General features: G+C 39.1%; 1 protein-coding gene across 2 annotated transcripts in view; it reads left to right on the forward strand.

Annotated features, from left to right (window-relative positions):
• Acsl (Acyl-CoA synthetase long-chain) overlaps positions 1 to 24,730 on the forward strand; it is a 52,816-nt gene that overhangs the window by 18,357 nt on the left and 9,729 nt on the right. For both annotated transcript variants that reach the window (XM_072302639.1, XM_019049633.2), the window contains exons 2-11: positions 5,381 to 5,519; positions 14,427 to 14,642; positions 17,879 to 18,056; positions 18,437 to 18,688; positions 19,663 to 19,863; positions 20,813 to 20,949; positions 21,555 to 21,694; positions 22,493 to 22,665; positions 23,590 to 23,715; positions 24,242 to 24,379. In XM_072302639.1, coding sequence (XP_072158740.1) covers positions 5,385 to 5,519; positions 14,427 to 14,642; positions 17,879 to 18,056; positions 18,437 to 18,688; positions 19,663 to 19,863; positions 20,813 to 20,949; positions 21,555 to 21,694; positions 22,493 to 22,665; positions 23,590 to 23,715; positions 24,242 to 24,379 — 1,696 coding nt within the window. In that variant the 5' untranslated portion in view covers positions 5,381 to 5,384. The remainder of the gene's footprint in view (positions 1 to 5,380; positions 5,520 to 14,426; positions 14,643 to 17,878; positions 18,057 to 18,436; positions 18,689 to 19,662; positions 19,864 to 20,812; positions 20,950 to 21,554; positions 21,695 to 22,492; positions 22,666 to 23,589; positions 23,716 to 24,241; positions 24,380 to 24,730) is intronic.

The following is a 24,730-nucleotide window of genomic DNA, read 5'->3' on the forward strand; positions in this document are numbered from 1 at the left end:
AGGTGATTAAAATTCACAACACAGTCAACTTACAAGGGGAACTTCCCAAGCTGCCGCCTCCGATCGGGCTGAAAAAATTCATACGAACTCTTTGGATGAATTTATTTGACCCGTATTTTTACTTTCTCGCTCCCATAGTTTTGTTTTTTCCAACGCCCCCTAGAAACCCCCCAAAAAAATTCCGGAAAGTCTTGCTTTGAGCGCTCGAGTCTATATACGTAGTATAGCATCAGTTCCGTATCAGTCGGCGGTGGCTCTACGGTAGCGCGCTCGACCGGTGTTTCAGCGGTTCCGGGTTCGAATCCCGGGCGCCGCGCCTAATTTTTTACGACCGAATTTTATATTCTCACACATTCTCACATCGAATCCCATTTAATACAGTGGAACTTAAAACATCAATTAATTTACAACCATCATCAAACACAAATTGATCTACGATCAATAACTTCTTCAATTTGAAGTATAGATTTTTTTAAAAAAAAAAAAAAGAATCAGATCGTTGAGGGATAGGTGGCGGAGCCACCAAAATGCCGGCGCGAAGCGCCGGCTCGAGCGAGAAAGTCCCGTGCGGTCCCCGCACCAATCCGCGAAGTGGATGGGGGGGCGAAGCCCCCCAAATGCCGGCGCGAAGCGCCGGTTTTTTTACTCTTTTAATCATGCTTCACTTTGAAATATTAGCACCTAACTTGCAGCTGAATTTATTGACTTTCGAGAGTTTTAAAAAATCTTGAACTCTCAATCCAAAAAGGAATGACTAAGTCGTGAACTTAGGCACCGGAAACTTTAGGGGTGTTATTTAGGGGGGGGGGGGGCTGAGGGGAACAATTTCCGTCCCAACCTTCGTTTAAGATGTGGTCTTTTGTAGGAAAATTTTGATAAATTTCGATCGGCTTCCGGACATTTTTCGAGATTCTTCTATGTGGTGCTGCCCCCCTCTCCCCGGTGTTTGCTTGAAAGAAGCCCCCCAGTGAACCACAGACATTTTGACATGTCAGCTGCTATGGTGTTTTAGACTTCAATAAACAGTTGTTGCAGCGGTTGAACTCATTTGACTTTGTTCCTGAAATCTGAAGTGGCGATACAGATGGGTGGAACGGCAATTTTATGCGTGCAACTGAAGGTGCTAATGCATCAGAAGCACTTACGCAGTTGTGAAACGGTGGAATATTTAGTTTGAATGTGACCCAGTAAAACGGCCGCGGTTTCGTGAGCCGATCGCCCCGTGCAACATGGGTTAGTCAACGCCTTAAGCTGCTCACTATTCAGTGCTTTCCAACTCCAGGAAAAATCTGACGAAATTCCTCCTCCAGAAAATTTTGAAATTCGCAACGCCTGCCTTTAACCTTAAATTTTTATCTGTATACGTGTGATTCGTCGTGATTATATGTCTCTAAACTTTCTGAATTCGCCATATAAACAAACACTTAAATTGGTAAAAAAAAAGCTGCAATGATGCATTAACTATTTGTTGAAAAGGGCCCTTATGCCATACCAGTGCCACTGGAATTGTGCAACCTTGTCTGAGGCCCGTGTTAATACAGATGCCCGTTCTGAAATAATTTTTTATAATGATCTTCCTCCAATTTACCTCACTTTTCTTTGAGTGGGTCCAAATGTGCCATGGAGTGTTAGAGTCACTACAAAATATTTTAGAAACCTCACAATCTTATCAGCTTCAATCAACAACAACAAAAATACCATGAATAGTATAATTACTTGATCGTGATACAGTAAAAAAATAGTTGTTATGTCACATCTTAGTCGATGGAAATTAAATTTTGAGCGAACTGTGAAATTATGACCATTCATTTTATCAATTATTATTCATTGATAGCACTCTTCGTAATTTTTCTTGTACTTTATCTCTAGACGTCATATCCGCTTTGAAATTTATATACCGTCAGGTCTCGAGCTCATGTTCCCTCCTCTTCCACTGCACATCAACTAAAGTCAGTTTGACGGTCACGATTATTATGTCATTCAGCGATGACCTGCAAATTCCCGCAAATGCTCTCTTGCTGTGGTTTTTTCGAGCCGCACCTTCTTTTGTTCATATTTCTGAAGAGTCATAACATTTAGTGCATGTTTCCATGCTTTGAGGCGGCACTTATTCTCTCTCTCTTTCTCTCCCGTTCTCTCCATGGAGACAAATAGTGACCCCTAGCAGGTATCTTAGCAACAAGGAAACTTTGATTTTTGGATCCTGATCGATAAATCCCTAGGGAAGCTTCTTATCCATCCAAGTCATTCGATATCGATTAATCCTGATCGATAAATCCCTATCTTAGCAATGCTTTCTATCGATCTAGACCATTCGATATCGAATAATCCTGCATGATCGATAAATCCCTATCTTAGCAATGCTTTCTATCGATCTAGGTCATTCGATATCGATTGATCCTGATGGATAAGTCCCCATCTTAGCAATGGTCTTGATCGATCTAGGTCATTCGATATCGATTGATCCTGATGGATAAATCCCTATCTTAGCAATGCTTTCTATCGATCTAGGTCATTCAATATCGATTAATCCTGATCGATAAATCCCTATCTTAGCAATGCTTCTTATCGATCCAAGTCATTCGATATAGATTGATCCTGATCGATAAATCCCTGTCTTAGCAATGTTTCTTCTCGATCTAGGCCATTCGATATCGATTGATCCTGATGGATAAATCCCTATCCTAGCAATGCTTTCTATCGATCTAGGTCATTCAATATCGATTCGGTAGCCGCTGGTCGTCCTCGATCGTTGTCGGCAACCGGCGATCGAACTGCAGAAATGCACTGGACACCGGGCCGCGGGACCGGTTAGCTTGATCGATCAATCACAAGCATTAAAAATGGGAATTGCATCGGCGATAATTAACCGACCTTGCTCCGACTAATTACTCCTCTTTGCGTTGAGTTCCCTCCTCGACGCGACCGACGCGACGCCGCGTTTTCCGCAATGGCCACTCGGAAGCAACATTTTTCAAAACGCTCATCGTTTATTTCGTCGTCGTCGTAGTACCTTTACGTAACGGATACCGAGCAGTGGCGTGGCGTGAATTGCGATGTATCGATTGTTATGCCATTTAAACCTATGGAAAAGGATCGATAAATAGGGTGTTCGCAGCGAACACCTAAATAAACGATTCTTTACCGTAGGTTTAAATGACATAACAATCGATACATCGCAATTCACGCCACGCCGCACTGACACCGAGCAATAGCAATTGACTGAACTAGCGCAAACCCGGCATTCTTGCGATTTGCCATGATTGCACTGAAAAAAAGTTACAAACCATATAAACATACCGACCGGCTCTAACGCCGAAAGTTCCTGGTGCTAGAGCCGTAGCTTCGATTGTTCCGGATGCTACGCCCGGAACTTTTGGTCTCTGAGCCCAGAACGTGGACGGCATGTCTATTTAGCCCGTAAATACGGCCTCCACGGCCGGAGTTATTTTTCAGTGGGCTTTACAAACGAAGGGTCGTAACAATTGTAATAATTTCATCATTCTGGGTAACTACCCTTGTCTATGGGGTACGGATTCGTAATGGGAACGTCAAATTGCTGTTTACTTGATGTAGGTCAGTGGCGATTCTTGAAAGATGACGACACTGCTATTCCGCCATTTAAATGTATATAAAACAATCGATTCCTGCTGAGGCAACCGCCCGCAAAATCGATATGTTTAATGGACTCAAATGGAGGAAAAACCATGTAGCCAACTTTCGAGAATCGCCACTAGTGTAGGTCAAGTTGGTGTCGAATCTCTGAGGGGTCTCTTTTCGACTTTTTTTGTCGAATCAATACTGCCTTGCTAAGGAAAAACGCCGTATGAGCCCTCAGACGTTGCCAAGTTTCCTCCGATATAAACCTAATTTACTGGTGAAATTGCGAATATTATTTTCCAAAATTTTTAAACAATTTCGTACGCAATTTAATCTAAAATATCTGAAAATTTCAAGGAAAAATATGCATAAATTTTGTCAAAAGTACATGTTTTAGCAAGGGAAATTTGACAACTTTCGAATGTTCATACGGCGTTCTTCATTACTGCCGTGCTAAGGAAACACGCCGTATGAACACTCGAGAGTTGCCAAATTTCACCGGATAGAACATGTATTTTTCGGGAAAATTACGCATATTTTCCTTTGAAATTTTCACATATTTTAGATCAAATTGCGAACAAAATTGCTTGAAACATTTGAAGAAAAATATCCACAATTTTCCGAGTAAATTCGTTTTATAGTGAAGGAAATGTGACAACGCCTGAATGTTCATACGGCGTTTTTGTATAGCACGGCAGGTAGACCGTGGATCCAAAGCAATCAGAAAGTTAATATTGTGCTTTCTGTCCATCAGTTTCTCCGATTCGTCTTCATCGTGACTTTCAATGTTATTTCTGGTTGTTATTCTTTCTCGCGCGTTCTTTTTCTGCGTCGAAGGAAAATCGATCGAAGCTGAGTTATCGTTCCCGAAACAATAGCCCCACAAAAGCGGAGGATTACGATATGCACTTATAAATAACCGCCACTCCGCTGTAGAGGTGTTACACTTTAATCTTTGCAGTAAGGGCATTTGTGGAGGTCAAATTTTTTGCCGCCTCGCGATTATTGCAATCATGAGTTAGATAAGCGTTTTTTTAGGTAGTACTTGTAAGTAAACAAGTAGAAACGTCAAGCACACCGGGGGAAAAGTAAAATCAATTATTTGTTTTGATCGCGACTACGAACTCATTCCTTGATGATTGATGCTAATTTTCAGCCATTTTCCTCCAGAGACTATTTCTCTCCACTCTAGCAAAAGTTCGCACCATACCCATTTCAGGGTGTCTACTAGTTCGGAATTTCTAGAACGTCCGAAATTGTACTAATTTTTAAGGGCGGCCCAGAAGTACTGGGAAAGTGTGGGAATACCGCAAGATGGTACCGAATTTTTCCCTTCATACGATGCGTGTTTTTTTAATAAAGCCCGGAAAGTATTTAATCCCCCGCGTGTTGATTTTTAGAATAGTATTTGTCCAGCAAGATGGATTCTGCAGTCAGTTTCCTCAAGTTCAATGTCTTTTTAACCATCTGGCATTTCTTCAATCGTCAGGGAATTCTACTATTTGTCTGGGAAATTTCATTTTCTAAATTCTGCGGCAACCCTAATTTTCCTGACTTCTCTATTCAGAGTACAGAATATCTTTGTACAGTACTGCAATTGCACTCTAGAAATACTGCTTCTCTCCGCTCTAGAAAAAATTCGCATCATACCTATTTGTATACGGTTCAACGATGCGTGTCAAGGTAAACGCTGAGATTTGCCTCCTCATTTCAATATAAGGTTATTCCTTTCCAAAACGCAACGAAATTAATTTTTTTGTTTTGATTTGTTTGTCGACAGAGCCATGGATAATTTATGGGTGGACAGTGCGATCGGAGCGATCAAAGCGCTGGCATTCATGTGCGACATCATCACATACCCGGTTTACATGCTTCTCCAGCGGCCATGGGAGAGGAAGAGACGCTCAGCCAGACTCAAGGTAAATCCCAACTCCTCTCCAACATCCTATCGATTATCGATATTCTCCCCGTTTGAATCCGTGGTGAAGAATCGATCATTAAGTGCCTTCGTAGCGAAGCACCCAGTCTATCGATCCTTTTCCATAGGTTTAAATGGCTGACCAATCGATTTATCGCAAATTACGCTACGCCACTGTCTTACGCTGGCCACGAGACGTCCGAGCACCATTAATCGTCCATCAACTCGCATTTCTGGTCTCACGACACGATCCTAGACGTGCGGGCAATCTGAGGCTCGAAAAGCCGTCGCATTAAAACAGTCACGCCAGGAGCTTGGAACTTGCAATTCGAGGATCCGCTTATCGATGGCCCAAGTGCGAAACCACGTCTTTCCGATCGCGACTTTGCAGACTTCCTGTCATACTTTTTTTCTGCAGAAAGTAGTCAACGTGTAATTTAGGCGTTGGGTGCAGAAAGCACATTTCTTGGTTGCGGTGTTGTAGAATCTCCACTGCTAATTTATATTTTCGAGAGGAAACTATTGGGCAAATTTCTGAAATTTTCAGTTTTCAGCATTGTAAAATCATAAGGAAAATTCAGTAAAAGTTATGACGAATTCCATGCATTTATGCCCTTTCTGCACCCAGCGCTTCAATTTCTTGAAACTCTCTTAATTTTTCCTTTCTGTTACCAAAATATTCTTTAAATTTCAAGCTTTAAAGTTGGATCGTTTCGAAAAAATTCAATAGGAGCGGGCTTTTTGGAACACCAGAATGGAGATACGTGGTTTCGCACCTTAGCCTAGCCGTCGATATCCTCCGACAGCTTGCACTAATTTTTATGATTGTGCAAGCATTAGCATTTTTTGCATGTTTTTTAAGATAGCCCCCCCCCCCCCCCCGGAGTTAATCATCATTTTTTCATCATTGGAAGTTTAATATCGGGTGGAGGGGGGAGGAAAAACGGAGAATCCTCGAATATGGAAGATATTTCTGGCTCATAAACATTGGAAAGTCAGGCGACTTCAAATCCAAAGAAAATTCGTCGTCCTGCCCCAAAGGAGGCGTTATCGCCTCGACCCTCTCACTGTCCCCAAAAATCTCGCTATCGCTCAGAGCCGTTCTATCTGCGGGCTGACTGTTAAAAACGATAGATAAAGAAGACAAAAGGGATATAAAGGGATCCTATTGGTGTAAGTGGGTGGTTGCAATGGAAAAAGGAGGTAGGTAATAGACTAAACTAATGGCAACCCACGGTAGACCCTAAAGTCAGTCCATCATTTACCCCCTTAGTCTATAAGAACCACACTGGAAAAAAAACACATTGGATCTAGAGTCCAGACTCTTGAGAACATTGACAAGAAAAAATACTCTTGATTCAATCGGAGTTTTGCTCGAATCAAAACGAAATCCGCTTAAATTAAGAGGCTTGGTTCTTGATTCAAGCTAGATTCTGATTGAATCAAGAGTACTTTTTCTTGTCGATGTTATAAAGAGTCTGAACTCTAGATCCAATGTGTTTTTTTTTCCCAGTGCACCCATTTCAACCAACAGGATCGCTCCATACTCCCTATGTCTCCTTTGTCTGAAGCGTTGTCTCTCGATTTCAAAAATCAGGCTCTGAGCCACGTTGAGACACAAGGGAGAGGCAGAAACTGGGAACACTTTCATTTTCAACGACTCCAGCTCCAAGCGCAGCGGTTGATAGACGCCGCGTCGCGACGCCCGCCTCCGCCCCGAAGTGTGTCAAGTGACTCAATTACCAACGTGTGTCGGAGTCGCTGCGCCCGGAGCGCATCGCGAAACGCCGCCCAAAAAAGCGGTACTCGCATGATGCGCACCCGTGCCATGCGTGGTCCTTGACTTTGCTTCTCCCGAGAGATACGTTGCGTCGTGTCGCCGGCTGATTATTGACTTTCATTGACAAAGCTATAGACAAAGAAGACGAAGGGGAAATTGAGCACTGGAAAAAAAAACACATTGGATCTAGAGTCCAGACTCTTAAAAACATCGACAAGAAAAAGTACTCTTGATTCAATCAGAATCTAGCATAAATCAAGAACCAAGCCTCTTAATTCAAGCGGATTTCGTTTTGATTCAAGCAAAAATCCGATTGAATCAAGAGTATTTTTTCTTGTCAATGTTCTCAAGAGTCTGGGCTCTAGATCCAATGTGTTTTTTTTCTCCAGTGAGCGATTCTTTCGGTTGAATCAGGTGATTCTCCTAGACGAAGAGCGCAAATAATAGACTACTAAACTAGAGGGCCCCTCAATCCCCTTCTGGGTTGTCGTCTATTATTTACCTCCTTCGTCCATAGATTAATTTAGTGGCTACGTCCTAGTACAGTTGCAAAATAAAACGTTTTTTGACCTATCAAAGGGCCTCGTTTTTAAACTTTTCACCCGAATCTGAGCGACACCTCATCGGCAGTAAAAAGCGGAGCATTGCTAGTTCACGCCTCGTGCCATCGCGCCTTCAATTTTCCAGACGCAACACGGACATCCATCGAGTACGAATAGTTGTATCTCTGCGCCGTCATCAACGCGTGCCCTTTCCCTCGCTCTATTTCCATATTGTGTTGTTTCCGTTTGTCTCATTTGTCGTGGTGCTTCAAGGGTTATGTGAAGAACCTCATTATCTATTGAAACTTATAATAACTAATTAAAAATGCAGGTAACACAGGAAATGGGATAAAAAACACACTATCTCACACAACATTTACCCTATTGACACTTTACTCGTCACACTGTCATTTCACTCCGTTTTTCCTCCTATTTCTCCGTGATTTCTTTATTTTCGAGAAGTAGGTGTTTGAAGTTTCGAAACTGCATGGATCTTTATTGTTCAAACTGACTTTTCGGTGCTTAAAAATTTGAATTTGGGAGCGAATCTTTCACAGAAGATGCATTAAGACTAGTGTTACTCGAAATCAATAATATCTCCATTTTTTTCAAAAACTGCATTTATGCGCCTTGTCTTCCAAGCCCCTCAATTAAAGTAGAGCTCATTAATACCGACTAATGTAGCCCACAATGAGTTCAACCGAGGTATAACTTCCCTTTCTCTACTTGCATCTCGAGATAATTCTTCGACCCCAGTGCAACTGACACATTGCAAAATGTACAGGGTTGCCACAGTCAGGGAAGACCGGGAAATGTCAGGGAATTTTAAAGAGTTAGTGAAAATTTGTTAAATCACCTTTATTTGCTTTCTAGAATGAGTTTGAGGTTTCGAACAACAAATTTTGCCTGAAAACTATTTTCAATTATGCCCTCTTAACCATCCGTCACATCTTAAATGGAGAACAGTTGCATGTGTGTGGAATTTGTGATTTGACTATTGATTCTTATGTAAAAGTTCGCGAGAAACACGATGGTGCCACTGGTTTTCTCTGAAATCAACTCCCAAGCTCCAAAAAAGTTCTCAAGTTGAGGCCAAAATGGAGGGGATATCCCACGCTACCCTAAGGGTCCACCTCTACATCAAGACTAACTCTCCATGCAAAGATAGGGAGCAAATACATTATCAGGGTTGCCATGTTCTCAGTTTTGGAGTCCCCAAATAAAGTGGCAGCCCTGTCAATGTATTTGCTTCCTTTCTATGCATGGAGAGTTTGTCTTGATGTAGACGTCGGCTCTCAGAATAGCGTGGGATATCCCCTCCATTTTAGCCTCAACTTGAGCGCTTTTTTTGAGCTTGGGTTTTGATTTCAGAGAAAACCAGTGGCATCATCGTGTTTCTCGCGAACTTTTACATAAGAATCAACAGTCCAATCGCAAATTCCTCACACATGCAACATCTTCATTGTCAGAGAATTTCACCCAAATGTGTCAGGGAAATGTCAGGGAATTTCATTTTCTAAATTCTGTGGCAACCCTGAATGCAGCCCATTTCATGCCGGCTCCAGTCGGACGTCTCGGAGCCTCTGGCGAGAGCGGAGGCTCCGGTGGATGCATTTCACGTTAAACAACGAATGCAATTGAACGATGCACCCGATGCACGTAATGGCGCGACATGTGATAAGCGGCTAACCTGTGGGTCGTCGCCTCGTTGACCCTGTTCCATCGTCTCATGGCGGGTTGGCGGCCCTGCCTCGGCGACGACGGAGCAGTGCATGCCGGTGACGCTGCTCCGACTCGTGTGAGGATGAGATGGCGAAGCCTTTCAGCGGACAATGACATGATATGTCACCTGATTGGTGCTTCCGCGACACATCGATCACTCCTTCGCCGCTCTGTATCAGTGATATAATCTCTGGCGTAACCCCTCCCTCGCCCCCCTTCTGTCGGCTCGATTTCGGCACGATGCGTGTGCCGTATCGGCAGGGTGTCTACAAGTCCGGAAATAGTACTGATTTTTTAAAAGCGGTCCGGAAGGACGGAAGAAGTGCGGAAATTCCGCAAGGAGATCCGGAATTTTTGTCATTTTTGTTGCAATTCGAGCGAGAAATTCAATTCTGAAATTTTTCGAATTCGGTCGAATGGAGGTCCTGAAAAAGTAATGAACTTTTCTGTTGAGGAGGTACTGAGTTTCTTGAGAATGTACTGAATAAGTACTGGAAAAGTACTGATTTTTGGCCAGTGTGTTTCAGTAGACCCCCTGATCGGGAACGTTTTCGTTATAGTACTTCTAGAACATGGTGTCCAAGACCGGGAATAACCTGGATTCGTCAGGGACTGAAACATTTCAGGGAGAATCTGGGAACCTGTTTTAGAAACAGGGAATTTCAGGATTGCCACAGTCAGGGTATACTGGGAAATATCAGGGGAAACCTGGAAATTTGAGGGAAAATGGCGGTAATCGGTCCGTCCTTCGGTTTTTTTAAGTGGCCGATCGGATGTGCGGGATTCGGGTGGGATCTGGGTCGTTCCAGGGTTGCCGCGGTCAGGGAATGCCGGGAAACCGGGGAATGTCTGAGAATTTTAAAAAGTCAGGGAAACCCTGGAAATGTCAGGGAAAATAATGAATGTGTCAGGAAAAATTTTCAAGTCACCTTTATTTGCTTTCTAGAACGAGGTTGACGTTTCGAACAACAGATTTTGCGTGAAAATTATTTCAAATTATGTCCTTTTAACCATGCATGTGGTATTTTTGTCAGGGATTTTTACCAAAATGTTACCGGTAATGTCAGGGAAACGCTAAATTCTGTGGCAACTCTGGTTTGCTCCCCTACCGCTTAGAGTTTATGTTTTTGCACCTGACCCGCCAGTATTGATCTCTCGAATGACGTAATTATTTGAATCTTCAAATCATCAGAATAATAGAGAATCTTTCATTGACCAGATTATATAAACATCAGGGACGCTTTACGAATTGAAATTTTGTATGTGCGACAAAGAATCGGCTGAAACATGAGAGAAATAAATCCATTTTCACATTTGGGACTCCGGAGAGTTTGAAAGTTTTTCTCAAGCATATCCGGGTAATGGGAGAAAACTTCGATTCCTCATCTGGGAATAGGCTTGGTTAAGGATTCGTTTAGAGAGACAGCATCGACGTTGTTAGACGGAGCAATTTTCTGGGATGCTAAGCCAACCTCTAATGAATGCTTCAATAAATACTCGAATTTTCGTGGTCACTTTAGTTATTATACAGTGTAATCCATTTGTATTTATTTTTTACGCGGACGACCGTTGCGTGTATGGAAGCCATTCGCGATGAATGGAGCCTCTGATTAACCAACGAGGCCATTTTTTGATCAGATCTCCGCGTGAGTTAAAATAACTACCAGTGACCCACAGTTAGAGGAAGTAGCGCAGGAAACATTTTATCGGAGGCAATTTGTCAACTCTCGAATATTTATACGGCGTTTTTCCTTAGCACGGCAGTGATATGACCTGCCTGGGTTATAGTCTTGTCCTGGGACAAGAGACTCTACTCTCCAGCTTTCACTGGCCTCTTGGCGACAGTTGGAAGTTGGAAGCTTCAACTTTCGGGGATTCAACATTTCCTTATGGACAATACAAGGGGACAACACTGGACAACAGTCATCATCCTCTTTTCGGCCGTTAACCTTCCTACTAGATGTATGGTGAGCTTTTGATGACGTCATGAGCCAAACAAGTTTCCCAAACTTTGGTTTGTCTGCAAAACGAGACTCCCAGCACGCTGTCAACCGCCCACCTAGTGAATGTTGAAGTCCCGAAAGTAAAAGCTTCCACCATCGCCAAGATACCAGTGGAGGGTCTCTTGTCTCTGGTCTTGCCAGCGGACCGATTATTGAAATTTTGTGTTTGTCGGGCAGACAAAGATGACATAGGTTAAATGGCGGATCGTGATCGGTCGGCCATGTCTTATCGCCGCTTTGTCGTGCCTTTGGCAGGTGGAATGGACGACATACTGTCGGAAACTCAAAAGGTGCCTTTAGCTTGTCGTGAATTCCACCTGACAAAGGCACGACAAAGAAGCGATAAGACATAGCCGACCAATCACGCTTTGCCATTTAATCTACGTCATCTACAGGGTGTCTACCAGTCCGGAAAGTCCGGAAAAAGTACGCATTTTGTAAGGTCGGTCCGTAAGTACCTTAAAAGTACGTAAATCTCGCGAGAGGTCCGTAATTTTTCACATTTTGCGCTGCGCGTTCAGTTCGATCGCCTGATAGTTATGCAACCCTCTCTGCGTTGTCCAGGCGTATCAGTGCAATGTCAGCCCGTAAGAGCGCGGTTGTTGTAGAGGAGCGGAAAAGGCATTTCCCTGATTTAAACAGCCGAAAAGGCCACGGGAATAGCCGAAGTAAAGCACGTGACAGTGCCAAAATCGAAGAAATGCGATACGTATCGAAAAGGTACTTAAAAAGTACTTAATTTTTCCCCAAGGCGAGGTACTTAAATTTTTCTTTAAGTACCCAAAAAGTACCGAAAAAGTACTTATTTTATTTTTGTGGACCTCAGTAGACACCCTGATCTATGTCCGCCCAACAAACACAAAATTCCAATAATCGGCCCGCTGAAAGGAGCTCTTAATACCGCGTTGGGGATCCGAATTTTTTGCCGGCGCGTTCACGGAGTCCTTTCGAGAATGGAGCACTTAAGGATCTTTTATCGGGAAGGTGCTAAAACACGGTAGTCCTGTTGCGAGTCCGCGAGAGAAAGCAAACAAGCCGCTGCGCGTTTTTGGCTCGCAAGTCGCGGGGCTGCCCGCGTTGGGTCAGACGAGCCTCTCTGAAATCGAGGGCCGAGCCGGCCGGCCAAGTTCCGTCGGATCCGCGAACTTGCGTTTGCTTTCTCCGCCGACCGGAACGCAAGCTCGCATCGTAGCCTCTGCATTTCGTCAACTTTCCTTATCGATGGATGGCCCACCGCTTCGAGCAACTGTACAGGGTGTCCCAGGATCATGTACGAATATTGAAGGAGTCGATTCTTTGGGTCCGAAAATGACGTTTTTGTGGTATAACTTTTTTTTCCAGAAACGCTCTCCCTAAGGGCCCCAGTATCCTACTACTATACCCGATTATCCCCTATTAGTCCCTTTTATCTCGGGAACGATGAGCACTGGAAAAAAAAACACATTGGATCTGGAGTCCAGACTCTTGAAATCATTGACAAGAAAAAGGACTCTTGATTCAATCAGATTTAAGCTTTAATCAAAAGGAAATCCGCTCAAATTAAGAGGCTTGGTTCTTGATTTTAGCCTAAATCTTATTGAATCAAGAGTATTTTTTCTTGTCGATGTTTTTAAGAGTCTGGACTCCAGATCCAATGTGTTTTTTTTTTTCCAGTGAGTCTTAGCGAAAAAACACTGGGCACGTTTTCTCAATATTTTTCAACGCTGAATCTAGTGGTACCATCAAAAATCAATTCTTGTCGCTGGAAACATTAATTTTGGCCACTTTTAGGTTCGATACCTCCCTTGACCCTCCTCAACATGAGTTTTCCCTTTTTTGGAGGTCAAAATAATAAAAAGAGCGGTAAAAATTACCCCCAGTTACCAATTTTCATTAATATTGGTTGATAAACATTGTCACAGCCTAAAAAAGACGATTTTTTTCTCTAACTTTGGGGGGCCGTGGCCCCGTGGGAAAGCCTTTTTGGAGAAAAAAAAGCTTTATCACAAAAACGTCTTTTCTCGAAGAATCGACGCCTTCAATATTCGTGCTTAATCCAGGGCCACCCTGTTTACTGCCGTGCTAAAGGTCCAGTTACACGATCAAATTAGGCCTCTCATTGGTCGCATCCTCACTTCAGGTCTTTTTCCACCAATCAGAGCTTCAGTTTGATGGCTCAATTTGATCGTGTAACTGAACCTTAAGGTAGAACGCCGTATGTACATTCGGGTGTTGCCAAATTTCCTTCCAGGAAGTATTTATTCTTAAAGCAAATCATGAATATATTTCATGGAAATTTTCAGTCACTTCAAATCTTTAATTACGAAAAAAATTCTCTGAAAAATCGGAAGGAAAATATTTACAAAACAAAATATCCCGAACATTCGTGTTTTGTGAAAAAAAATTTGGAAACGCATTTTTCGACTTAGGGCATCGACTTAATACACAACATGTTGAACAGTTAATAAGACGAGGTAATTTCAAGGATGGATTGGTCGAGCCCTGAAAGAAGAGGTTTCCACCTGTTGCAGAGAGATTGGTGGGGAGTCCAAATTTATTTTCGATTCATTGTCAGTTGTATTTTTTTTCTTTTTCCTTTTTCCCTTGCCATGCTGGGAATGTTTTTTTTTATATTTTCTATCGCAGGTCTCGTGACTTTAAGGGCTGCTGAAGTTCGAAGAGCAAACTACTTAACAACTTAGCATACCTAAGCCAGACACTCATCACAACTTTTTTGATTTGTTTGTATTCAAGAGCGGTTTCTCGCAAATACCCGTGGCTTTATCCCTCGTTTTCTATGAGTTTTAAACGAATAGTCAAATTAGCCTTTTCTCATCATCCGAAGGTATCTAATTTATTTTTTTCTTCCTGTCTTGTTCCAGGCGGATCCCACATTCCTAGATAGAAAAACTTTGTCCATCCGAAGTAAGCAGGTTCCCCAAAGAAGTCATCTCACCCTAGTACGGAATAATTTGGATACAATGGAAAAGGTTTTCAGTTATGTAGGAAACAGATACGCAGATAGGCCTTGTCTTGGAACACGCGTTATTCTTGCCGAGGAAGATGAAATCCAACCCAATGGAAGAGTATTTAAAAAGGTACGAATTATTTTTAAATTCATACTTGTCATTAGAATACTAGGGTGATAATTAAAAATATTATCTCCTTCAATTTTTGAAACCTAGATCTGTCTGTTGAATTTTTTAATTTTGTGTCATTTACTACATGTATAGTGATTAAATTTTACTGTTTTCAGATGGTAAGACAAGTTCATACAACCATACATTTTAAGAAATTTCAATTCTGGAAGGGGTAAGAGATTCATACCAATGTGTGTCAATTGAAAACTATGATGACACAGTGATATGTTTCTTTTTAAGAGTGAAAATTCTAAAAAGGTAGTAGCAAATTATTATGTGGGCGCACAAAGGCTGTTTGGGTAATCAGATTCACGTACTCAGCAAAGATTTGAAATGGTACATGTATAGCTAATCAGACAAAAATATGAAAGAATATTCTTGAGTATCCTTGCGTTTAGTTGTAAAGGCTTTTGCTCAGTAAGAATACTAAAACTTAGAGAATTGATAAAACAAGAACTTACTCTTCCTCTTCAAGAACAGTATCAACATCAGACTTATGAGCGAAAGATATGAAGATCGGATCCAAAAGTGATCGGAAGTGTGTCCTAGTCTATGGATATTAAAGGGAAAGAAAGATATTTAATTTAAAGGAACAAAATTTTTAAAAATCTGTCCACCTTTCAAAAAAAAAAAAAATTAAAGTAAAGAATGTTTATTATACTAGGATGCATCAAAGAAGTGTTCAACTCATTTGCATCTCTTTTTGTTCCTATATTATATGTTCCAGTCTAGACTGTCGTTCTTTTTGTCCAGGGATATTCTTCTGGAGGGCAACTCTTTTTCGATTGTATATTTTTTTTGATAAATTATTGTAACGAGCCAGAAAGAGAGCTTCTGATGCAAATGATAGGTCTTAATTCGTGAACAGTTCTAAGATGTGGCTGTTTTGAAATGGTGATTTATTTTAATTGCTGCTTGTACTTAAAATATTATTTCTTTATAATGTTCTCTGCAATGCACCACAAGACGGTGTTGCGATTTGAAAATGCCAATAACAAATGCCACTCAGTTGCCTTCTGTTGGGGGAGGGAGGTCGCAACCCCCCCCCCCCCCAAATAGTTTTTCCTATTGAAACAACAGCAGTCCAAACCGGAACATAGTAGTTAAAACATTAGGAACTAAAAATTGTGCTTTTTGAGTGCTTTTCTTACCTCGTCCCAGTATTTCAACAGCCTGGCATTCTGAGCATTGCCATTTTTTGTCAGTTCAGGGTTTTGAACGTTCTGATGATATAGTAACGGCTATACCTCTGTAACATTTCTAATCTTTGATACAATACAGCATGATGGTACGGAAGAAATAGGAAATGAGGGCTTATGCAAGTGGTGGTATCCATGGGAAAATCAATTTTACACTTTGATAATTCAACTTTAATATCAGAAACATTGAAAGGGCGTGACAAAAATAAATCACCAGTTTTAATTCCAGTTGTTTTGACAACTCTCCTACCTCTTTAGTGAGAGTTCTTGAACATTAACCTTGCAAGCTTTGATGAAATTGAGGGGTCACAAATACTTTACATTTGACTTACTAGCAAATGTAGGTTTCATCTACTCGTTTCTGTTCGTTTGATTCCTGATCACTTCTGATTACATATTCAAGAATAAATTTTGCTTACATGATCACATCACATCTGCTGCTCTCCATTTACACCACGATTTCTCAGAGGTGCATATCATACAATGAACAATTAACAAATCAAAACTATATGCTTTTGGGTTCACTCATCGGAATTCTATTGTAATTGTTAATGATAAATTGCCAGTCAATTTAATTATCTGCATGGCTTAAGAAATAGAAACAGGGAATTGTTTCTTTCATAAATTACTGCATCTACGTCCCCCGTTCTTGAAGTTCCATCTTTTACATCATTTTAGGAGACGCATATTATTTTCATAATTTTCTCACTAACCCCGGCAATTCATAAAATCTTTTCACAACTAAATGACTCCTTTATCAACCATGAATGCTTCACTCATTTACTTTACCTTGTTTTTTTTCCACACTTATAATGAAAAATATACATTTTTTATAAAATAACTGTAGGTTTCTCTAAAGCGTTTAAATCAACTGAAAAATCTCCTGTCTCTTTCATCAACCAGTCATGAGCCATTACAGTAACGTCATTGTTTATTTTTTAATAGAAATCAAAGCACCAATATAATAAGTCAGGTTAGCCAGTAAGTGTAAAAATTGTTTGCTCTACAGTTCTCCTATGAAACAAAAAAATAAAATAAAATACTTACCCTCTTGGCATGAATGGACGTATGCTCAAACCATCTTGATTGCGATGAAGTAGGGTTAGGAAATAAAAATTTAACTTAAAGTCTAGGTAGTTGTGCAATAATAGTAGTGAGTAGCAAATTGCCGATTGGAAGAATAACAGAACACAAAAGGCTCATGAAATCATGCTCGAAGATTGGAACACGAAAAAGGATCTGTTTGGGTTTCCTAAAATTTCACTTAGATCAATCGGTTTTGAATTTGTTGCTGTCAATTAAAATTTACTCTTCTGCTCTGGGTAACGCCTAACTTTTTTTTCCAAAATATTAGTTTGAACTATCCCAAGAGCTTAAAAACTATCCCTAAAAATTTTTTGTTTATTTTCTTAATTCCTTTTTTTGTTTTTTTATTCATTAATTTTTTTAGATACGTAGTTCATATCTCAAATTATAATTTTTGTTACTTATTTTTGTTTGTTAATGATATTGCCACACCAAAGTCTTGTTTAATTCGAATTATTATCAATCCTTTTTACTTCGGCGTTTGACTTAACTTGAGGAAATTGGACGTTTTACACATAATTTTGTGATAGAAGAAATTTTTGCCATAGAGTGTTAGGAAAAAAGTTATGCAACAGGCAGAGGTCGGTGAACATATATTCTTTAATAGAAGCGAATTGTAAGCTAGGAATAGTTTTGTGTATGAGAAGATTTTACGTTCAATTTAATTGAATCCTTTAAAAAGGAATCGGTCATGGTTGAACTACTGCTGAATATGTGTACCTACAGCCCTGAAAGGCATCGAAAGCAAATTTAAATTTGTGCATGTAAGTAAAAAATTCCTTTGTTTCACAAGTCTAAGCCCTTTCAAGTTCGTGAAAGAAGGGTCTCAAATGATAACTGTAACATGGTGTAATTAATGATAATAAACTACTTCAAAATTAATTTCCATAAATATGTTATTGCTTATAGTATGTAATGGGAGAATATAAATGGAGAACCTTCAAAGAAGCGGAACTTCAGGCAAAGAACTTTGGCAAAGGACTTCGCTCAGTCGGACATAAGCCTGAACAGAACGTTGCCATTTTTGCGGAAACCAGAGCAGAGTGGTTAATTGCAGCACATGGTTGTTTTAAACAAAACATGCCAGGTAAATATTGTAGATAGTGCTCAAAATAACTACTTTGTGTCATTACACACGAAATATTTCGATTGTGTGAATTATGCTGCTCTTTTTTTTACAACATTTTTCATGCACTTTTGACTTCAAATGAAACATACTGTAGTGCGTTTCTACTTGTATGCTTATAATGTGTCATGCTGTTGCACGATGTGTTGCTTGGAAATTCTCAAGACATTTCCTCAAATCAGAAAATTATCTATCAACTAGCGAATCATTCCTCTAAGTTGTGAAAAATACCTCAAACATAGTACACTCCCGAAAATATATTAATATGAAACTATTTGATCATGGAATATCTATTTTAACTTGCATCGTCTCATCCTCATTAAAATATGTTTTTCTTCTAGTTGTCACCATTTACGCTACTCTAGGGGAAGAGGCCATCATTCATGCCCTTAACGAAACTGAAGTTAAAATGGTCATCACCACCCACGACTTACTTCCTAAATTCAGAGCGATTTTGGATAAAACTCCATTGGTAGAAACTGTAATTTTTATGGAAGATCAGCTCAAACCAACCGATACTAGTGGATTTAAATCAGGTGTTGAAATTCTTCCATTCAAGCAAGTCCTAGATGTTGGATCGAAATCTGACTATGGTAAGTGTGATCTTCCAAATTTCTGAACATTTCTCCAGTGGAGAAGTTAGGCCTTCAAAAAGAAAAATGGAAAGTTCTCTTTAACATTTCCATTCATCATTTTGTATTCAATTTTTTCAGTACATGTGTGTGTTTGTGCTCAGATGCTGATAATGGGAAAGTCTGTTCTTTTCATAAAAAACTCAGTTCAAAGAGATAACCCCTATCGATAAATAAGGTCGTTTGGGACATTCCTGATAATGTAAACATATCATAGACCAAATAATCTAGCAAAATCATCATCTGCTAACAGTAGATTATTTCAGAAGAGAAAATATTATCATAATTTCATATTTCAGTTAATATCATCGCTTTTAATTTGAAGCTTTCTCAAAATGTTACCATCCAAATTGGTAACTCAGTGTCAACATTGCCCGCCTCTTTTTTCAGTTTCATTCAGTTTTTTCTTTAAAGTTCCAAGCAATTTTTTCAGTCGTCAATGTCACAAAATATTTATGGAGCATGTAAATGAATACAAATTAAGTGACTGATAATCCTTTCATGCCAGAGCTCTAAATCTTTTTGAATTATTCTCATTGGTGAAATTAAAATGCTCAAATAACATTGCGCATTAAATTTTATTTGTTTCGCTCAGTAATCAACTGATTTTTGCAATTTCCAAGTTAAGTCACTCGGAACAATATTTGAAGGCTCCAAATTGAAATGGGTTTACAGTTTGACGTAGGAGGAAGGATTGCTTTTAGAAAGTAACGTTTTTTTTGTATGATTCGGGAATAAGTTTGAGATGCATTATTTTAATTTTTTCATAGTTTTCTAAACATATTTTTTTATCGGTAAATTTCACCAGAGTGCAATCCTCCCACTGTCAAAGATACAGCTATCATTATGTACACCAGTGGGGAATAAGTATGATATGTATTAGTTTAATTTTTTCATAGCATTCTAAACATGTCGTTTGTTGCCAATTTTAACAGAGTGCAATCCTCCCACTGCCAAAGATACAGCTATCATTATGTACACCAGTGGCTCAACTGGACTTCCTAAAGGAGTTATTCTATCACATGCCAATATGATCAGTGTCCTGAAAGCGTTCTCGGATGCTGTAGATATCGACACAGAGTCAGATGTTTTTCTGGGTTATCTACCTCTAGCTCATGTTTTTGAATTGTTAGCAGGTAACTTACATTTATTATTTTTATTGCAAAGATCAAAACGTCGAGATTTATTGTGTGTGTGTGTTTTTTTTTTTTTTTTTTTTTTTTTTTCCAAGAAGCATTGCGTAGATTCTATATTGCATAAAATATCATTGAATCATTACGTTAGAATTCAGAAGGGAAACTGTTGTCTGACTTCATTGCGTACGCATTACCTTCTGCAACTGTACATCGCGTATTCAAATACCGCATCAAATTCGAGAAATGTTTCAACAAAAGCAAAACAAGTTTTACAGGTTCAAGCTCTCTTTAGCTTGATTTCCGCAATCTAAATGGGTCATTGCTGTGACTGTTGAATATTTCCGATCAAAATTAAGAGGCCTCGCTACTTTTTTATCATTGTAAATCGCAAATTGAGAAACATATATATGTCTTTCGATACTCTGATTCTGATTTATGTTGCTAAAAACTTTGAGGCGCCTTTTATTTTTGATCAGCACCATTCAATTGTCACACCGATGACCCATTTTCTTAGGCTTATTTAGATAACGAAAACCAAGCTCTCATGATGCATCTTGTGTGGTTACTCAAAAATTGTGGTTCCCATACTTCTCAGAATTGCCGTGTTAAACAGTTACCTCAAATCAAATTTTGTTTTTTTCGAAAGAGGAAAGGAGAAAAAAGATTATGCATCCCTTAAAATGTGTCTTGTGAGAAAATAGTTTTATTTTTAACAATCTGCACTATCACCAGGTAAATTTTTATTTCCTTTACGGTTTGGTGATTATTAGAGAGAAAGGAATGTGGAAGCTGTGATATTTTCAGCAGTATTGGTCTCTATTTGCCTCAGAGAAATGCCAAAAATGAGGATGCATATTGAAGAGTTCACTGCAATTTTTGAAGGGGCAGATTCCTTTAATGCAAAGTACTTTTAACACAACTTAGAAGTGAAATTCATTCAAAATTTCAGAATCTGTATGTATGATGAGCGGTGTGATGATAGGATACTCTACACCTTTGACCATGATCGACACATCTAGTAAAATCAAACGAGGGACCAAAGGTGATGCTTCTGTCCTTCAACCAACAGCTTTGACAGCAGTTCCTGTAAGTACAGATAGTGTCTTAATTTTTTTTTTTTTTCATTTAATCTGTAAGTTTTTACCAGTTTTAAGTGCACATAATGCGAAATGAAAATCAAGTAACGTACAATGCCACTTTAATTTTCCAGTGTATCAATGTCAAAATTTTAAAAAGTGGGTAGAGAAAAAGAGGAAATGCTTCACCAGGTTAATTTGCCATTTTTAAGTTGAAGTTTTTTGGTGTGTTACAAGTTGTGACTTGAAAAAAGCTCTTCAGAACCCATTAAAACTTTTTGATCTTTTTTTGCCCTCTCTTGAACCATAGCTGTTTCAAGCTGGTTATGAAAATTTTTTATGTGCTAATAGTACGCTGGCGAAAAACGTTTCCGAGACTGAGGAAAGGTCTTAGTGAGAAACAAATTCCTTTTTTATTTTTTTTTTCGTGAGGGGTTTTTCATAATTTTTAAGGCGTTTACTAAATTCTATGCGGTGAAAAAAGATTCACTGTCATGGTCTACCATGTCATTCGCTTACATCAGACAATTTCATCACTTCCGACGACTCGCCATGTTTTTTATCTGTTTTTTTTTTAAATGTGTAAGTAACTTTTTTCTGTTTTTATTTTTGCAGCTAATTTTAGATAGGATATATAAAGGTATCAATGACAAGGTATCTCAAGGAGGAGCATTCAAAAAAGCACTGTTTAATTTCGCTTTTGAGTACAAACGAAAATGGACTCGCCGAGGGTTCAACACGCATTTAGTTGATAGGTAATCTAATGTTTTTTCATTTTTACTAAAATCTGATCTTGGTCTTAGTTTCTTTTAGGAGTTGAGTTTTTGTAGGCATATTTTCTTTCTGTTCAAAAGTGAGTCAACATAGATGGATGATTATTTTAAGCAACAGTATTTTAATAATTATTTTTCTCAGTGTCATATCCAATACAGAACTTGTTGGATTTCTTATCAACTTGCTGGATTTGCACTTGGATTTGGACTTTACACCATGATTTGAAAACCATTTGAAAGTGTCAAAATTCCATAATTTTAAAAAAGCGTAACTACAAAATAATTGACATCATAATTTTTCTTATTTTTAAGTGCTCATCTGATATGGAGCACTTTCACTGATATGGATCTCAACCTGCCTGTAGAATTCTAATAAACTAGTGGCAATTTGTTCCAATTGCGCACCAGCTCATTAACAAGATGGCGGAGAGGAGTCTAATTTATTTAGAATAGATTAATCTGTGATACCTTTCTTTAAAGCTACTGATGTCAAATTACAGAAAACGGCAATCGTTTTTTTATAATTTATTTTTTAGTGGTCGTGTAGTTTTCTCAAAGTCGAAAGTCAAAATTTTGCTGAGCGGGTTCTCTCATCTCAACGGTGCTCCTCTTTGTCTGGGAACTTAAAACTGCGCTTACATATAAAACAGCTGAGCCCCCTCTTAGTACAAACGTATTAGAGTTTTTCCGTTTCTTGCAGCTTTGGCTCAAACAAGTCAAGATTTACAGCTGTGCTCCAACAATTTTTCTGAAAGTAATTTGTGTTCATTCGAATTTCAGGTTAGTTTTCAAACAAGTGAGGCGACTTCTAGGTGGAAGAGTCCGATTAATTTTAAGTGGCGGTGCGCCTTTATCACCAGACACTCATGAATTGATCAAGATCTGTATCTGTGAAAAAGTTATTCAAGGCTATGGACTTACTGAAACTTGTGCATGTGGAACTGTTATGGATGGTAATTACATGATTTCTTTTTTGACGGTTACCCCACTCAAACTTCCAGGAAATATCTTAGAACACAGACTAGAAACGTAGAGAAGGCAATGTGTCAAAAAGAAAAACTAATTTTTCCTGGAGTATTCCAATTTATAATCATAATCAGATGTCTGCGGTAACTGAGTATCATTCAAATATCTGTTGTTCTTGACAGTTAAATCAACAAAAATAGAGTTATTCTTACTCTTCAAGGGAGATGGGGGACTCTACAGTTCTTACTCCATTTTAGATGTCAATGCAGAGCATTAGTGATCAAATGGCAAAAGCAGCTCACACTCCTCTAATGTAGCTCTTTTGCATTACGGTAACTTTCATCATTTCTGAAGCTAATTGGTCTCCGATTAATAGGTTCTTAAACGAAATGAAACTTACTGCTGGATGAGTGTTTTTGTCACACAACTTTAAATCCATAAGAAACCCTCTGCAAGATGATCGTTTTTGTTACATAAATCTGTTTTTGTTCAGGGCTAGCAGTAATGTGAAATGTCTCAAATCTACCAATGCTATTTCGTGCTTTGTTTTTTGTCCTTCAGACTATTTTTCAGGGCAAGCACCATAACGTTTGTTTCATCAGCTTTGTACAAAGAATAATTTTCCCCGACTTTTTATTAGTTGCTAAAAGATTTTTAACTTGTGACAAGTTGGCTAATGCCAGGACAAAAACCACTATAAAAATCCGAGCTCCTCAGCGAAAAATGACAATAATTAGTATTCATGTAAGCCTCATCACAAATTCTAAGTATTATCAATTTTGGCTAAAGCACTCTGATATTGGTGCCAATGTTTGGAGTCCCTTAACATTAACGTTGACAAGATAACAAAAATGTATCCCTTTTTCTTCAATGTTGTATCTTTTTACAATGACGGGCTTTTAATATTTCAGGCTTTGACATGAGCTTAGGTAGAGCAGGAGCTCCTACAACTGTCTGTGATTTAAGACTTACTGACTGGGACGAAGGCAACTATAGAGTCTCCGATAAACCATTCCCTAGAGGTGAAATTCTCATAGGTAAGATTTCCCTTTTTTATTCTGGAACTTCAACATTTTAACCTTTTTTTTTTTTAGAGTCTAGTGGAATTATATATCATTAAAGTAGCATGCTACTCACTTCATGAGGTTGATCATAGAATGACGGAATACACTTAAAATGTCTTGATAAATGAGACTAGTGCTCAGTATGCTTTAAGTTTATAAATAACAAGTGAAAAACAAGGGGAAAAATTGCTGGAACCAGGCTAACACCGGACATGGAAACACAGTGCAGGACGTTTCAATGATGAACAGCATCATCATCAATCACTGAAAAGGGAAGAAATTAAAACTGCAGTAAAAAGATATGTACGAAACCCTAGCAATTACACAATGATGACAATGATTTAATTTTAGTCATAACTAGGTAACTTGGAAATGTAACAAACTCGGAACAACGTAATTACGAAACAATTGAAACTAAAGTACTATTAGAAGTCCTACAAAATTACTAACTCTCAAGCAAACTCCTTTGTAAAAAAATGTTTTTCTGAATAACTTTCAGGTGGTGAAAACGTCTCTCCTGGCTACTACAAAAACCCAGGCAAAACCCAAGAGGATTTCTTTGAAACTGATGGAATGAAATGGTTCCGGACTGGAGACATTGGAGAATGTCATGCTGATGGAGTGATTAAAATAATTGGTAATTATTAACCACTTTCCTGTAGCCTTGAAGTTAAATTGATTTCAGTCAGCAAGAAAATTGATGATATTGGATTTTTTTTTTTATTGCTGCCGGATAGTTATCAATACATATTCTTGTCAAAGATTAAAAACATGAAGATTGATATTACACAAATAATGTTCCACAAATATTGTATCACTCCAAAAAATTATTTATCCCATCCTTGTAAATGACAACCTGATAATTGGATTTCTAGCCTGTGAACTCACACTACCGATTTTTTCGCTGACTCTTCAAAATGCTGACGAGTTTCCGATTTTAGCATTAGTACAGTTGATCTTAATCTACTGACATATGGTATCTAGGTGA

Source organism: Bemisia tabaci, chromosome 7, assembly GCF_918797505.1.
Source record: "Bemisia tabaci chromosome 7, PGI_BMITA_v3".
Classification (NCBI taxonomy): Eukaryota; Metazoa; Arthropoda; class Insecta; order Hemiptera; family Aleyrodidae; genus Bemisia; species Bemisia tabaci.